Raw genomic sequence first — 16,239 nt, 5'->3', positions numbered from 1 at the left:
CTATCCAGCTGTCCTGAGCAGCATTCTGCTACTCTCAGCAACAGAAAAAGACCTGCACTCTCCCCTTTCCTCCCAGGCAGGGACAAGTCCTGAATTGAAGCAGCGTTTTAGAGCTGAGGCATCAATTGCTGCAGTTTGGTGCTGACCAGGGAGACCTGGGAGGGCCAATGCACCCCAAGAGCTCAGTGGACTGGAGGTGCATGCTGCAGAGTTCAAAGCAGTGAAACATCCTACCCCATGTTTGAACAACACATTCAATAACCACTGATCTGCCTGCTGGAGTTATTTGTCCTAATTCATGCAACACTGTCCTTCCACAGACAAGTTTAATGATTATGATTATGAAAAAGAAGGCTCAGCTCATTTTCCCACAATCTCTTATTTAAAACCCTACTTAATTTACCACACAGTGATTTATAAGCTTCAGCTTAAACTTCTTCAGCTATTTAAGAAGAAAGACCGAAAATACCAAAGTGCACCAGACATATAAATTATAGGTAGCAATATCCCTCCAGCAATTTTATAATGGAAATATGGAAGTACATACAAATCATCGACAAGGGGGAAAGAGAAGGGAGCCCATATGAAACGAGCTTTTGATAATTACTTTTTAAAACCAAAGGTCATCTGTTTAACCAGGCATTTTGAAATAACTGCTGTATGTCTGGGGTATGGTTTTATCCCATATCCATTTGGTTTTTTGTTTCTGTTTTGTGTCCAGAATGGTCACTACCTCTTTTAAACCAAGACACTATAATATCATGCAGATCTCATCTTGAGGTTTAAAAGATTTGCATGTACGAAAGTTGTTCATAATTACCTTAACACCTTTTTAAATACAGAACAGTTAAGGGTAAAATTACACACTTATAAACGAGAACTTGTAAGAGCACAGGAATGGTGAGGGGCTCATCATCATGTCACATCACAGAATCAGGTGTTATTTAAGGACCCTCTTAAGCTTGTGTAGAGGCCTAGAGAAGGTTAAGAGAGCTCATAAAACTCAGGAGTTTTGGAGAAGGAACAAGCCCAACTCAAAGAAATGAATATGGTAAGGTAAGGGTCAGCAAAGGGAGAATGCTGGAATCTGTGCCATATCACAGCCTCCTTCCAGCTCCTGCTGCCACCCTGACCATCCTCTGCTTTATAAGCACACTCTGCTTTCCAGGAGCACTCACTCCAGAGGAAAGAGCATCATTTAGCAGAAGAGCCCTTCATACCTACTGGTACTGGGGTGAACACTCACCATCCAGGAAGTCCCCATTTAATTCATTAAGATTGTGCTTCATGGAAACATTGGCTTCTTTGGACTGTGTGTCAAAAACCTGTAATTTCCAGCCATGACTGGAGGCAATGTTCTCACAGGCAGACCAGTGAAACTCTCTCTCATGAGACTGTAAAAATGAAAGTATACATGTGCACTGAAATTAAGACTGGCTGCAAGTAAATGGAAATCTTACGATGTTAACTCTGGTCTAGTGAGAGGTTTTCTCAGTTCCTTAACTCCTTCTGAAGCCAAGATTCCTTCTGCAGATAGAAGCCTCTTTGAGGAGTCCTCCCTTTGAGTCCCTCTGCACTCTGAAACAAGATGGCTTTTGAAAAGGCCTGAAAAGAAGGCTGGGAACAAAGAACAAACTGAGGCTGGTAAAGATGTGATTCTATGGGACCCAGTTTGCATTCAGTGAGATCTCTGTGACAGAAAGGGTGCCTGTGGCTTCCTGCTGAAGGGAGGAGGCAGATTTATTCATCTGACCCACCAAATCTGCCCAGAGGCTGGAAAAAAGGAAGTCAAGGGGCAGCAAACCAACACTTGCTACGAGCAAAATTCAAGAGCCAAGCACAGAGCTGAGTGAGGCCAAACAATTTAGTCCTCCAGATCTGGACAACATTTGCACTGGGGATGACTTCGGAATTTCTCTCCTGTTTTAAAGCTTCTGTTTAACGATAGAAGCCTCAGGAGAAGACAGGCTATATTCAATATTAGCATTTCTCCCTCTCCAACCCAGATCCTCTGACAGACCTTCCTCTGGTTACACAGCAATACCCTTGGCAGCATCTTCACCAACAAATGGAAGTGAATCTATTTTTTTTAAAAAAAGGACACTTAATTCATCCGTGTCCTTATCTGTGTTTTTTTTCCCTACATATGCAGGACATGTAAAAGGAAACAGGGAAGATACTGATAAAATACTGTCTAAAGTTCAGCACCAGCTAAAAAGACAGATATGAGAGTCAGCTAAGCACCTCCTCAATGGCTGAGAAGTCTCAAGCCCATCATGACATGAACCTCTTCCAGCTTTCTAATAACTGCATTTTCCTTTCTTTAAAGGGAGATGAGCTATTCACTGCAGTTAACTTGACATTGTTTCATAATTCCAAAGTGTCTCATAATTATGTGTTCAGTTGCACAGTCTTTCAAAGGAGCTGCAGAGGGTAATTGGGGTTACAGACTCTAAAGGAGAATTAAAATTCTAGTTATGTTTTGGATGGGTTCCAGCAAAGCAATTACTTGGCAACTCTAATATGTTGAGAACACACAATAAACTTGAGGAATGTCACAAATGTCTTTGTTTGGTTGACAACATGAATATATGGTCTGAAGCTCAAACTTCCCCTGGTAAGCAGAGCAGCCTTGGAACACACTCTGCAGGGGCATGCACGTTAATTAACATCTTTTAGGCAGAGTTTGTGTAGCTCGTGCATTTATATTCTAGTTCAATGACAGGATGACTAAAGGAAAAAAAGGTTAAAACTCTTGTTCAAATAAGGCACAACACAAATTAGCAGGCTTGTGTAAACAACAGATACAGCTTTCTTACTAAAGGAAAACATCAAACAAAAAACACATTATGAAGAGATCTGACTGCTAACGTATGAGCACAGTCGAGTTCTCAGCCTGGGCTTCCCCCAGTGACTCCACATCCATTGTACAATAACTCACACCAGGAAATGCTACAACACAGCAAAGACAAAACCACAGAAATCTCCTCCCTGATCCTATGATTCCATGAAAAGTACACAAACCCAATTAAAAGCAGCTGATTGAATTATGAGAGAGGCAGGTGCCAGGGAGATGGCAAAAACCCCGCCAGGGGATTCTGTATTGATTTGTGTCACTTTTCTGTATTTTGCAGCATGAAACAGCACACAATGAATACCAGGCAACCACGAAGCTGTATTAGTATGATTTCAGATGAAATTTTGTTTGGTTGGTTGCTTTTAGTAGAAATAAATGGGATTTAGGCATGAATATTTACATGTTTTGGGTGGTTTTAATGCCATTTGCTGCTGAGATGTTGCTATAACTGAATGAAGGTAGAGGCTGCTGTGAGATTAACATTTTTTTCCCTCCACCTTCTGTGACTGTTTGCAAAGAATAAAAAACACAGCCACAGAATTTTAAGTCTTTTCCACGTATCAGACTGCTCCCTTGCATGTGGTATTTCTGCAGTGGCACATTCCTAATTCACCAGCAAGTGGTTATGGGCTAGCAGCATTAACATTACTACACTAACATTACTTTTCTGGTTTGCAGAGCTTTCAATTGCTGTGGTTTTAGACATTTCTGTCCCTTTTTCCAAAACTGATTAATACAGGGACAAAGAAAGGGGCCTGAATCGACCCTAGACACCAAGGGCCTTATCACATACAAGGAGAGAGAAAGAAGGCCTCGTATCTCTTTAGGTAAGACAGGTCCTCTGGTATGGAAACAGGGAATGGCTGTTAGATGTGCTCAGAGGAGAAGGAATCTTCCAGATTCCGGTTCGCATGAGAGGAGACGAGGTGAGTGGATCAGAACATCTCTTGACAGAGAGCTGTGCCTTGTTCCCCCTCTACCTGTGCTCACACACCACAAAGAAAAACACATGCCCACCCTAAATCAGCATCTACCCCCCTGCACTCCGCCTGATCTTCTTCCCAGTGTTTATTCCCCATCCTCGCCCTTTCCCTGCCACGACACAGCTCTGGCCCTCGTCTCTCTGAGCCCTGACATGCTCTTCCCTTTCCAACAGTGAGTCAAATGCAAAGTTCACATTTTGATTTTACATATTCAGAAAATTCATAACAGCCTCAGATTCTGAGCACAAAGCAACGGAAAGGGTTTTGGCACGGGCAGACTGCAATACCCTCTTCTTTAAAAACGTTTCCCAAATTAGCTCAGCTTCCTGGATTTGTTCGCGGAATATCACTTTCCCATTTGTGATACTTTCCTTCAGTTATTTCTAAAGTGTTTTTGAAGCCTGCCAAGACTGTTTAGGATATGCTGCTATTCCAATACAGCAGATGGCACTAGTGTAAAGTAAGCATTATGGAAATTTACTGTATTCCTAGAAAAAACAACCAAGTGAACATCAACTAGCAGGTGGCTAAAATATTTCATGAGCAACGGGGAAAGTAATTCAGAGACATAGTGTGAACATGGAATTAGATCTGTCACCCCTCTAAGGCCCAAACTGGGTCATTCAAACCAGGCACTCATCTTTGGTACCTTTTTCACCTAGAGCTTGGAACATTTTCTGAAACAGAAGCAGCCTTAGCATTTAGGACCACAAAATTTATCAACATCACCCAAAAGGTACCTTCTGTTCTCGTAAGTTATCTTGGATTGCAGATTGTTGTGAGACTGTATTTCCTTTGCTCATGCTGAGCATTTATCATTGGCTTTGTTATTTTGGGGATAAACAAGCAGCAGCCACAACTGGAAGATACATAAATTATGGATGCTCACAGGAACAGCTGGACAACCCTGAGTAAAGGGTTATGCTAAACCCTGTGGCTCTCCTAGAACCTCTCAGATGTTCTCTATCAAAACACTCTTCTCCTTGGCCAAGCCTGAATTATTATAAATTCTGTTAGAACGTTCTGTGTCCCTGGTCCCCAAGGCAATACAGAACATGGTATTACACACCTCCAGTATTTCTGCTGTTGATTGAATTTTATATGCAACCACCTAATACTACTAACAACCTTCACTTTGAAAAGAACTTAGAACTGTTTATCATTATAATCTGAATGTTGTAAGCACACACATCCAAAAGCTTTAAGAAGTTCCTCATGCAGCAAACACACAATCAAATCCAACACCCTTCTTTCTTTCTTTTCACTTTAATTTCTGTTCTAGTGCTGAGAAGCCCCCACAGTAGATTACAGCTCTAGTCATCAGATGAATTAGGCTAAAATTACTTTTCCTGTGGTTTTAAATAACTCATCTCACTACATAAAAACCAAACATCCAGGTCTAGCAAACCTGATCTTATCTCCATTGCAGACCTCCCACTTCTGCAACAAAAAAGATGATGATGGCTGACATATCACCAGATGCTTGAATGCAGCAAAGCAGCATTACCACTGGACATCCACATTCAAATTCTAGTCATCCATCTGGAGTCTGAGAAAACCTATTCTCCTTCTTCTTTAATTAATTAAAAGCTAATTATAGCAGTCTGGGAAAGAAATCCTTTCCAGTCTCTTTATATGAAACAGCAGATAAGGACTTCAGCAGGACTCAGCTCTCCAGCAGGCCTGATGCAAAGGGATTGGGCAGAAGGAAAGACAGTCTAAATGCCAAAATCTATTTGCCTGTATTCCTAAAAGGAAAAACAAACACAGGCCTCCTGGCCTTTTCCAGTGACCTTGCATGACATTGACTTTGCTTTGGTAAATAGTACCAGGGTAACACAGACAGCTCCAGCACAGATCGATGCCTACTTAGAATTTAAGCCCAGCTTTTAATATGCTGTTAACGTATGAGATTTTATTTCTAGCAAGTCCATTCTGCTGTTTTGTAAGATTCCTTAAAATATTCATAACTGGAAGGGTTAACAAATGTTGACAACACGGCAATAACAAGGAATTCCAAAAAGTTCCATCTTTCTTTCCCTATAGGTCTACAAAAGATAAACAACTGTGCACAATCCTTTATTTAATTCACATTTCATCTCAGCGCAGATTTACAGAGGAAGTGGGCTTGTTCTTGACTCAATTCCTGAGGAAGTTTAATAAATTGAAATGTTAATCTGTTCTTTCTCAACTCTGTTGAAGGCATCACAGAAGTATCTGACAGTGACAGATAAAAAATAGCAAGCTATTATGGTCCCTCCTCCTCAGTCAGCACCAGCACCGTGCCGGCCAGCCCTGAGCGGTACCATACGGCGTTTCCTGGCACATCCATCCTCAGCAAGACACACACAAGACAGAAATCAACTCTTCAGCGTCAATACTTGTAATTCTGCTATGATTTTCAGTGTTTCATCAGGAAGGAGTGCTCCCAATAGCCATATCTCCACAGTGTGCTGCCACATTTTAACTATCAGTAAGTGTTCACTTACCAGCACCACCTTGCTCACATTTTAAAAGATTGTTAAAGTCACCTATCAGCCTTCATGATAACAAACAGTTTCTCAAAATCTATTATAAAAAATATTTACATAATATCCTGAAAGCAACAGTTGATATATAAAGGCCAAGGAGTGATGGTATCCCAGCTTTCAAGTCCCCCTTCTTGCACTGTGCTGTGTGGTCCTGTGAAAAGCACCTTCCCTTCTTTGCTATCAGCTACATCAGAAAACATTAAATAATTTCATACTCAAAACTGATAATCATATGCATCCCTTTATATCCAGCCATGATCACAGAATGGCAGCTTAGTAGCCAAACTGTTAGCTTAGTAGTCAAATTACATAGTCAAAGGATGTATTATGGCACTAAAATAAACAATGGTCTGTGCCAGCCCAGAAAGGGCAGCGTGCAGGAGAGGTTTTTGCATATTCCCTGGAAGGACAGAAGTACCGTCCTTAACTATTTTATATCCCCCAAAATTGCACAAAAAATAGACAGGTTAACTTAAAATGGAGGTTCCCCATAGTGTTTCAAAATTCTCAGCTAGTAATGGAATGACAGCTTGAGCTCTGCACCTCCTTTAGTTCTGGCAGCACTGTACAGATCATGAAAGGGTAAAGAATTTTCTTTTCATGACAATTGTAAAAACCCTTACAGACTATCTGCCAACTGGTTTGGGTTGTTCTTCCTCTTCTAAATGCCTACTGAAGGTCATTTATTTAGTGTTTTTAAAACAAATATTTTAATTTAAAATGGAATATTTTAGAATGCAAAATGAAGTGAAATGTCAACTGTTTGATATTCTGTAGCACAGCCGAGGTGCAGCTGTTGCACTGGGGACAGCTCTGAGTGACAAGAGCTTTACCTAGATGAATTGCTATTTCTGAGCATGACTTTAAATAAATAATTTAAAATAGAACAAAAAGAGACAGCAAAACAGAGCAGGCTTGCAAAGTGTTCAATAACATCATGTCATATTGATAGATAAGACTGACAAGTCCAAATACAACTCTGCGTTTCATCAACAAAAATGTTCCTCAATGCAAACAGAAATAGCAAAGGGGAAAAGACAAATGAAACAGCTGCAACAGGCAGCTAAAAGGAACCTTGTGGAAAGATCTCCAGGATCCAACTCACACAGTTTGCTGTAATCACACTAAAACTTCCACCTGGATCAATAGGGTTGTGTTTTTATTACAAGCAGCTGAGCCTTACAGTATGTACCACAGCACTGGGGTGGTGTACCTGCCTGGAAGGCCAAAATTCTCTTCAAGCTTCTGTCACAGGGAAGACAAAGCATTCCAAAATATTTCTTTTCTGCGTGAGGATGGGTGACAGATTCTGCCTCAGCACTACTCAGGCAATATTCTTAGACCACTGAAATTTAAGTATTTTGGAGGGTTTGATTACATCTTCAATAGCCTGGTGACAACTTAAAAAATAAGCAAAAAATAAAGATGCTAAGAAGACAACAGAATGAAATAACTCAGTCACACAGAAGCCACGGCAAATCCCAAAACTGTGGGAGTTTACATAAAACTGCTCTGGAGCAATATTTCATGTGAGAATGATGAGAAGACCTTGACTGTAGTGACACTCACTTTGATGGGATTCTAAAAATTCCTCCATAAAACTTAATTCCCATCATAACTTTTAGCTCCTTGTTCATAGCTCTGCTTCTGCCCAGGAGCTCCACCCCCAGCTTGTGCCACTGTTCCACTCTGCATGGAAGGGAAGGAAATGTGCCTCCCTGGGTAGCTGTGAAACTACAGGACTTCCAACAGGTATTTTTCCTCTCTGGATTGAAAGCTGAGTATCTGTAAGGACCAATTTCACTCTTCCAGCCACAATCGAAGATGAAAAACCCAAGCCAACACAAAAACTTTTGCTTGACATGGAATCACTGAATGGTTGGGGTTGGAAGGGACCTCTAAGGATCAGCTATTCCAAGACACAAATTGTTCACCTGTAATTCAAATATTTTCAAGGGGACCAGAGAGGCTCCCTTGAAATTGTTAGCTGGCAGGATGCATTCAGCAATGGCTTTAAATGGTTTTCTGCCCTTACTTTTTCTTCCCTGAAAGAGTTGCATAGAATGTGAACATTTTGTAATGACAAACGGGACAGGGATGTGGAGAAAGCACAAGTCAGAAACTTGAAGGGTATTTAAAATTCATCTGTATCTATGAAAAATTAAGGAGAAGGCTCGAAGCTTGTTTTTAAAAACTTAAGACAGTTCACTTCAAAGGCTTCTTGCTTTTCTGGGGATTTTTTCTGCAGAATATGTTTCAGTGTTAGCAGCTGCCACTGGTTTTTCTCCTTCCAGTTGCCAGAATTATCAGCAGGCTGGTTGTTCAGAGATAAAGTAAGGAACAATTTAATGCAGAAAAAATGATGTTTTGATTTCCCCCGTAACTCCTTCCAGAGGCTGACTGGACACACAGCTTCAGTCCTCTGTCAAGGGCTTCTTCCAGGTTCTGCCTTTGGCCACACACCTTCAGAACTGACTTGCTGTCTACAATTTTCATTTTCATATGACTTTAATCTATGCCCTTCCCACAAATTCTCAGAACTGCCTGTTACTTGTGAGTGGTTGAATCTTAGGAGCACTTTTCTGATAGCCTACACTGGTGCCTCAGGACGTTGTCTCCACACTGCCCCAGTGTTTCTCAAGATGCCTGTGGGTATCTTTTCACTTGAAATACATTTTCTCACTCCTTCTGGTTTATTTTTACCTGTAGTAAAAGCGGCTCCTTTAGCTGTGTGTGATTACCCTCCACAAACACTAACAAGTTTCCCTTTCCCTAGCATGTTCTAATGCTACACTCGCTCACTTTCTCCTTGGATTTCACCTTGGATTCTCCTTGGATTTCACTTTCTTTCCCACTGTAATTGTTTCAGACACGCTGAGATAAACACTGCCAATATTACCTTGCCTTGTTTTGATAAATGAGCACCAATATGCAGAATAAGAAATAGTCTGACCAGGACTGAATCCTACCAAAGCACGTGCAGCAAGCCTGAAGATTCTCAGAGAAAATACTTCACAATAAAAATGAACAAAATGAACTAGAGTCAACAGCGTTTCATGAAGCCTTCACCATTTAAAATTATCAAATATTTTATCTATCTCTTTCTTTTCATGTTTGTGACCCCCTGAAATTGGAGAGGAAATCAGTGACACATTTAAAAGCAGGTGCAATGCCACAGATGCTCTGACTTCCCACTTACCAAAGGAAGGACTGGTATTTTACCAAAATAAATATTCTAGATTATCAACCTATTCTGACTGGCTTTTCAGAGGAAGTGTAGATATATCTACAGTACACACACACAGCGTTTTGTACCTGGAGCAGTAGTTGGAATAGCAGGGAAAAAACAAAAGGAAGGAGTTTCATTCAGTTGTGTGTTTGGCCCTTCTCACTCTTTGTTTAATATCAGGCCACCAAAGCAACATCTTTAGTCAATGCCACCATTTCTGTCTGTGGGTACTCTGAATCAGGCCATCTGGAGAGCTTTCCTTGCTAGGTGTCTTCAAGAAATTACAATTCCTAACTTTGAATAATCATTCAACAAATTAAATGAAAAACAGACGTGCATCCGATAGTCTTAATGAGACCCCTCAGGAAAAAACGAGGCAATCCACAGCTCCAATTTGAAAACCAAACCAGTGCTTCACTGAACATCTTCTCTTCAGTATAACCATGGTTTCTACAGAACTTAGTTACACCCATTTTACAATTAAGCAGTAAAGGACTTCAGCAAGAAGAAACACTGATGGAGTGGAGGAAGGGCTTTCTGATTTAATACTTTTTTTACCTCACAAAGTAGTAAGTCAATGATGTGGAAGACCATGCAGAGTGGAAACTTGGCAGTAAAAAGAGTGAGGAACCACTGGGATGCATACATATGAGCTTCCAAATTGAGGTCTGAGAAATGGCTGTGCAAGTCTGGTAACTGCTCCTGGAATAAAGAGAAAATATAAATGTTTCAGTATTACTCATTAATCTGAGTTCTCCATCCATATTTCCAGTAAGGACCAGGGTTGCTAAATACCAAAAAACACAACGAAGTGAAAGCCTGGCTTCTTTCAAGCAGTGAAAATGTTTCTTGATAAATTTCAGTGCCCATGGTTACAGTTTTTAGTAAGATATCCACAGTGGATTCTATCACAGTATCCAAGAACATACTGAGATTAGACTGAGAAATTACAAAATCTTCAACAGTCGAAAGGCAGAGCAGTTGTAAAATCTCTGTCATGGTGTGTATTTTTAAGTTATTCCTTTGCTGTGTCTTGCTAGAAATGCTTCTGCCACAAAAAACAATGGCTACTGGAACCAGATCACCTCGCAGAGCTTGAAAGCAACAGAGCACACAACTCCATCAGACCATTTCTCTAACTAGGAACACATACAAGCAACACAAAATAAGCACTGAAAATCCTCCTGAACAGTGATGATACGGTCATTTAATAAAGTATCTTTGTTAAGAGTGTATTTGTTAATAAAATCTGGTTTGTTTGTTAACAAAACTCTTTGGGAACATATGTAAATACTGAGAAGACCATATGCTGAAGTATCACATTAACTAGCAAGCAATTCTACTCCACCGAGTATGAAATATGCACAATTTGACATCTGAAAAAATACCACTAAATTAACAACAGTCTGGTTTGTTTGGTTTCAGTACATCCCACAGAGATACCTATGGTCATCTGTGAGAACTGACTTCAGCAACCAGCTTTTCCCTGTGCCAGCAGAAGGGCAGGCCTTAATGAACTGTCAGTAACTCCTTATTAGTCAGAACAACAATGTATAAAATTTGCAGCCCTTCAGCTCTGCCAAACTGCTCGATGAAATAATTCCACCTGAAAAAAGAGCAGAGGTTTGGAAGAGACAGTAAAACCTGCCCAATGATCCACACTTGATTGGTATTTCATAAGCATCAGGATGTCCTGATTCGCCTGACCTCTTAACATCAACATAATTCATGGAAAGTAGGACACTGATGGAGGCAGTCTGAAGGATACACTGGTCTCAACAGCACAGAGACATTCTCTCTAAACAACATCAGAAACAGAAAGACAGAGAGCAAGCAAATGGGGGGGGGGGGAATCAAACACCTGCTCTGCTTGGATACAAACATTAGCAGCAAGAGTGGTATATCAAAGACAAAAGAAACTAGAAACAAATCTGACTCAGGATGTTTGAATTCAGCTATTCAACTTCCCTGCTTTGCTTTACCCCACTTCTAAAAGGAGAGGGGTTTTATTATCCAATAGCTTTTGGAAGCAAAGCATTAATCTCTTCTTCATGCCAGTATTTCCATTTACGAAATAAATCGAAGGAGAAGTTGTTACTCTGGCCCCACCTGCATTAACTTCTCCAGCTGGAAAAATTTGCAATGGAGATCTTCAAAGTTATTTCTGTAGAGGTCCCTCAAGCCATAGTCGTACATTATTTTCACAAATACACAGAATGCCTGCTCCTCTGGCATCTGTTTGGAAAAATACACAAAAATAAGGTTAATAATGGAGCTAGGGCTGGGCATGCCTTACACAGACACACACACTTAAACACCTTATGCACACTGCATTCAGAACCAGGGATGTGTTAAAATTTTCAGCCAAGTACTATGAATGCTGAATTAACCAACTAAAATCTCAAGGGGACTATTCTCCTTGATGAGCACCTGGATTTGGCTCTGTAAGGCCTTCTTTGAAGAAAATGTGGGGTCATATCACAGGTTCATGTACGTCTACATCCCAGCAGCACAACTGTCAGCAGCATTCTTTCTGTCAAATAGGTATGAGAACAACCAGTGCACAACCCTCAGGCATATAAAAGCAATTTAAAAACAAAAAAAAGAAGGAAAATAAAATAAAAAGGCAACAACTCATGACAGTGATGTGTACTGTGGTTAAATGGGAAAAATTCAGGAGAAATAAGGTACAACCAACCCCTAGCGAGAACAATGCTTATCCACTTTCATTCAAACCCCAGGGCATCAAACTCTGAAGTCAGGTTTCCCACAATCCCATCTATTCACATGCTGACTTTTTTGGAATCCCTACATCCATAATCTGTATTTCATTCTGACCAAAATGTCTCATCCATCAGTGGTTTGGAAGGTGGCACTCACATGAGCTGTTTGAGCCACTCTACGCTTGTATTTGTTGGCTTGAGCCCACTGAATGCTGAATTGGTGGGAAGCCCCGTGTCACAAAACCTCCACATCATCTTCCCAACTTCCCCTTGCCTTCAGGTAGCACAAGAATGACAGGCACAAACAGAACCCAAATCAACCTTTCAATCCCACTAAAAACGTGCTTTCTTTTGGAAGCACCAGATTGTAACAAATGAAAACAATTACTGACAATCAAGAACACCTCTCCACCTTCAAGTGCATTCACTCATTTGGCCTACTGCCAACTCCTTATCACATATCAGCTACAGATAAAAGCTCAGTATTTTCTTCAAGAGAATTTTAGGCTCTTCATATTTCCCTTCAGGGTTTCATCTTTTATGCTCAGCCCATAATTCGGCCCTGTCTCCAGGGCCACGGGCAGACAGCTTCGTTTTCATTTTCAGACATCAAAAAGGAAAGGAACTGGTTAGCACAAAGGGTTGCCAGGCTGGCTGATGGCTGTCAGTCTGGGCTTCATTTACCCAAGACAAATCCTTAGGAATTTCAAAGCTCTTAATCACAATTTCATCTGGATGGAATGCTCCCCACGGACAGCACAGAAAAGCTGCAAACAAAGTAAAGGGAAGAAATAATTTTATCCTGACCAAAAGGCTTGAATCTGCTCTGTAAGACAATGAATGCAAATTTCAGGGGTTTTGGTAAAAACCAATTATTTCTAATGAAACAGCAGGTGCTCATGCACAGGCACATCCACCCTACGTGCTCAGTCAGATGCTCATGCATTGACAACTGTCCCTGCCCCAAGACAGGGAGATGGAACAGAGGTCAGGACTGGGCCAAAGAGCTCCCCAAGTCCTTGCTCTCAGTGAATAGAGGCTCTCTGATATTACCAATCCCAAGGATTCAAAATCATACATCGAATTTTCATTTATTTTTTTTATTTAAGCAGAACACAAATTTTGGGCATTGCCATCCTGATTTTTAGTATTTAGATATTTGCCCTTTGCTGTCTTTTCTTTGAAATCACAAAAAGCCAGAAATTTGTAATTTTTTTAAGTGAAATTTTATGTGTTGTTTCTCCCCACAGACAAGGGCTCTGAAAAACAGACATGAAAAAAAAGTCAAATACTGGGAGACCTAGAGTACAATTATTAGAGTTGGCAACACTGCTCCCCTGTGATTAGAAGTTACCTGCATATCCTTGATGGGAATTTCATCAAAGAACCAAAACCACAAAAACAGAGGATGGAGGTTCAGGCTACCCAACCATCCCTGAAACCTATCCACATGGAAGAGAAAGCATAACCTGTCCCAGAAAAAAAGGAAAAGGAAAGGGTCTAGAAATCCATGCAAAGACAGAAAAGCACTCACAGCCTACAGATTGTTTGGAGAATTTGAGAAAAACAAGAGTGTGAGGACATCCTAGGAAGCTCCCAAATTACAGTTGTGCTCATTGAGACTGCTTCACTCCCCCCTTCTCTGAGCATTTCACTTTAATATCCTATGATGAAACCAAATGTTATAAAGGACATATTAAAATGTAACTTCCATTTAGTGTTCCCTGTGTACAGGGCAATTTCTTCCAGCTCCAGAAACAGCAGAAACAGAGTTGATTCTCTGTAGTAATGACAGCACAGAACAAAGGCAGAGGAGCTGAAGTAGTAGTCAAATGTTAAGAATGTGACACCCACCCTTTTCTAAACACCTCTGGTATTGAAAATGGCTTATTTTTCCAGTGAACTTCAAAATCCTGCTTTGGGTAAAAAATTAATTGTAAAATTACTGTTAGATAAGCTATCTTACAGAGTATGTTAGACTGCAATAATGGGACTAATACAGGTTTATTCTTTAAAGATCTAAAGCTTCTCTGCAACACTGTCATCTGTATCATGTTTCTCAAGATTTCAAGGAGTCACAGCTCTCACTAGGAATTACAACTTAAACTAATCTGAATTTGAGTTCCAAATACCTTAGGAAGAGTGTGTATAACATACACACCACCAGCAGCTGTCTCAAACCCACACTTCAAAAGGTATTTCAATCCTGATTGATAATTTACTAATTAAAACCTGAGAGAAAAAGCAGGCAAGAGCCTGAGTAAGAACTGTGGTTGAGCTCTGGGGTGGCTTATTCAGATAGACTTTATCTCAATAAATATGCTGCTTTTCCACTGAGACATCACACGTAAAGCATCTTACACCTATAAAAATCGTGTATTTATTTATCTATCTGGACATATACCCAGATCAAAGCTGGTGCAGTTTCTGATTAGAGGCTAAAATATCAAGGTTAAAAATCAGCTTGCCCTCAGAAGATACTATAAAATGTCCCCAAGAGAAAAAGTCTCCCAAAAAATTAGTGAGACTACTTGCTTTGATGAGCTGCTCTGAGAATGTCTCCTGGAGTTAAATTCCCCATGAGCACACAGGGAGCTCACTTAGGTGACAACTAAATAAAAAGTAAATATTAATATGCAACAAACTGATTTCAGCTTTTGACACAGAAGTACTTGGGAATTTAATAGATTTCTCCCAGATAAAGAAAATCTACATTCATGAAGACAGAAGCCATTAATCTCTACGGCCAAAAAGCAACAAGAGGAAAACTAATACAGGCAAGTAAATAACAGTAAATATCTGTCAAACAGCATGGCTGCAGCACTGCTGATTTTCCAGCTGCGTTGGTTTCAAATACCAAAGCTTTCATTTTGCAATTAACTCACATGAAGCAGAAGCACAGCTGCAAGGAAGGACTGTCCCTGGCAATAGCCAATGTCTTCATCGTAGACAGAATAGGCCTAGAAAAAAGAGAAGTCAAACTGTATTTAAAATGCATACAGGCATTACCAAAGTGTGCTCTCATCAATGGGCTATTCAGGATCCTTCCTTCCAGGATCTGAAGGGGCCTACAAGGAAGTCGAAGAGATACATTCCATCAGGAACTGGAGGGACGGGACACAGGGAATGGCTTCCCAGTGCCAGAGGGCAGGGCTGGATGGGATACTGGGATGAAATTCCTCCCTGGGAGGGTGGGGAGGCCCTGGCACAGGGTGCCCAGAGAAGCTGTGGCTGCCCCTGGATCCCTGGAAGTGTCCAAGGCCAGGCTGGACGGGCTTGGAGCCACCTGGGGTAGTGGAAGGGGTCCCTGCCCATGGCAGGGGGTGGGATGGGATGAACTTTAAGGTCCCTTCCAACCCAAGCCATTCCATGATTCTCTACGTAACACTACTCCGGCTAAGGGGGTAAAACTGTAACCACTCTCGTGCTTTCAGGGCTTTTCTAAAAGCACCCCCAGGTCACTCTCAACCCTCCACAGATGCTGTAGTTGTAAATTATTATTTTTATTTTTCAATCAGCATGGAAAAAGTTGGATGCAATTTCGCTTCACTTAAATCAAGGATAATTCTGCTCAGGTGAATAATGATAGAACTTCACCAATGTAACATGAAAACCAGGGAAGTTTGTGCTGTGGGGAGAATGAATGTTTGTTTTAGGAAAAACAAGTTCTGACATTACGGAAGTAGAGGACTGAAGGTTAAAAAAACTGCTGAGAGCTACTCTAACCCAAAGATTTCATCAGAAACAGTTTTCCCATGCCCTTGTTACGCTGAAGAATGAACAAGACTCATTTTCCTATGGTATGACAGACATGCTTTTTCTTACTCCTAAAAAATCCCCAAACTAAAATAACTAGCCTTTCCTTCCCCTTTACTTTCCCGAGATGAGAAGACAGATACTGTTTTTAAAGAGATGT

At 40.7% G+C, this 16,239-nt stretch overlaps 1 protein-coding gene across 7 annotated transcripts in view; it reads right to left on the bottom strand.

Annotated features, from left to right (window-relative positions):
- RABGAP1L (RAB GTPase activating protein 1 like) overlaps positions 1–16,239 on the bottom strand; it is a 243,198-nt gene that overhangs the window by 87,235 nt on the left and 139,724 nt on the right. For 6 of the 7 annotated variants that reach the window (XM_039556022.1, XM_039556018.1, XM_039556017.1 and 3 more), the window contains 3 exons: positions 15,209–15,283; positions 11,710–11,835; positions 10,159–10,302 (listed from right to left, as the gene is read on the bottom strand). In XM_039556022.1, the coding sequence (XP_039411956.1) occupies positions 10,159–10,302; positions 11,710–11,835; positions 15,209–15,283 (345 nt within the window). The remainder of the gene's footprint in view (positions 1–10,158; positions 10,303–11,709; positions 11,836–15,208; positions 15,284–16,239) is intronic. The other variant, XM_039556020.1, reaches the window with a different exon arrangement.

This window comes from Corvus cornix, chromosome 8 (genome assembly GCF_000738735.6).
Source record: "Corvus cornix cornix isolate S_Up_H32 chromosome 8, ASM73873v5, whole genome shotgun sequence".
In the NCBI taxonomy this organism is placed as follows: Eukaryota; Metazoa; Chordata; class Aves; order Passeriformes; family Corvidae; genus Corvus; species Corvus cornix.
The sequence above is the reverse complement of the archived record's forward strand: the minus strand, read 5'-3'. Positions and strand labels throughout refer to the sequence as shown.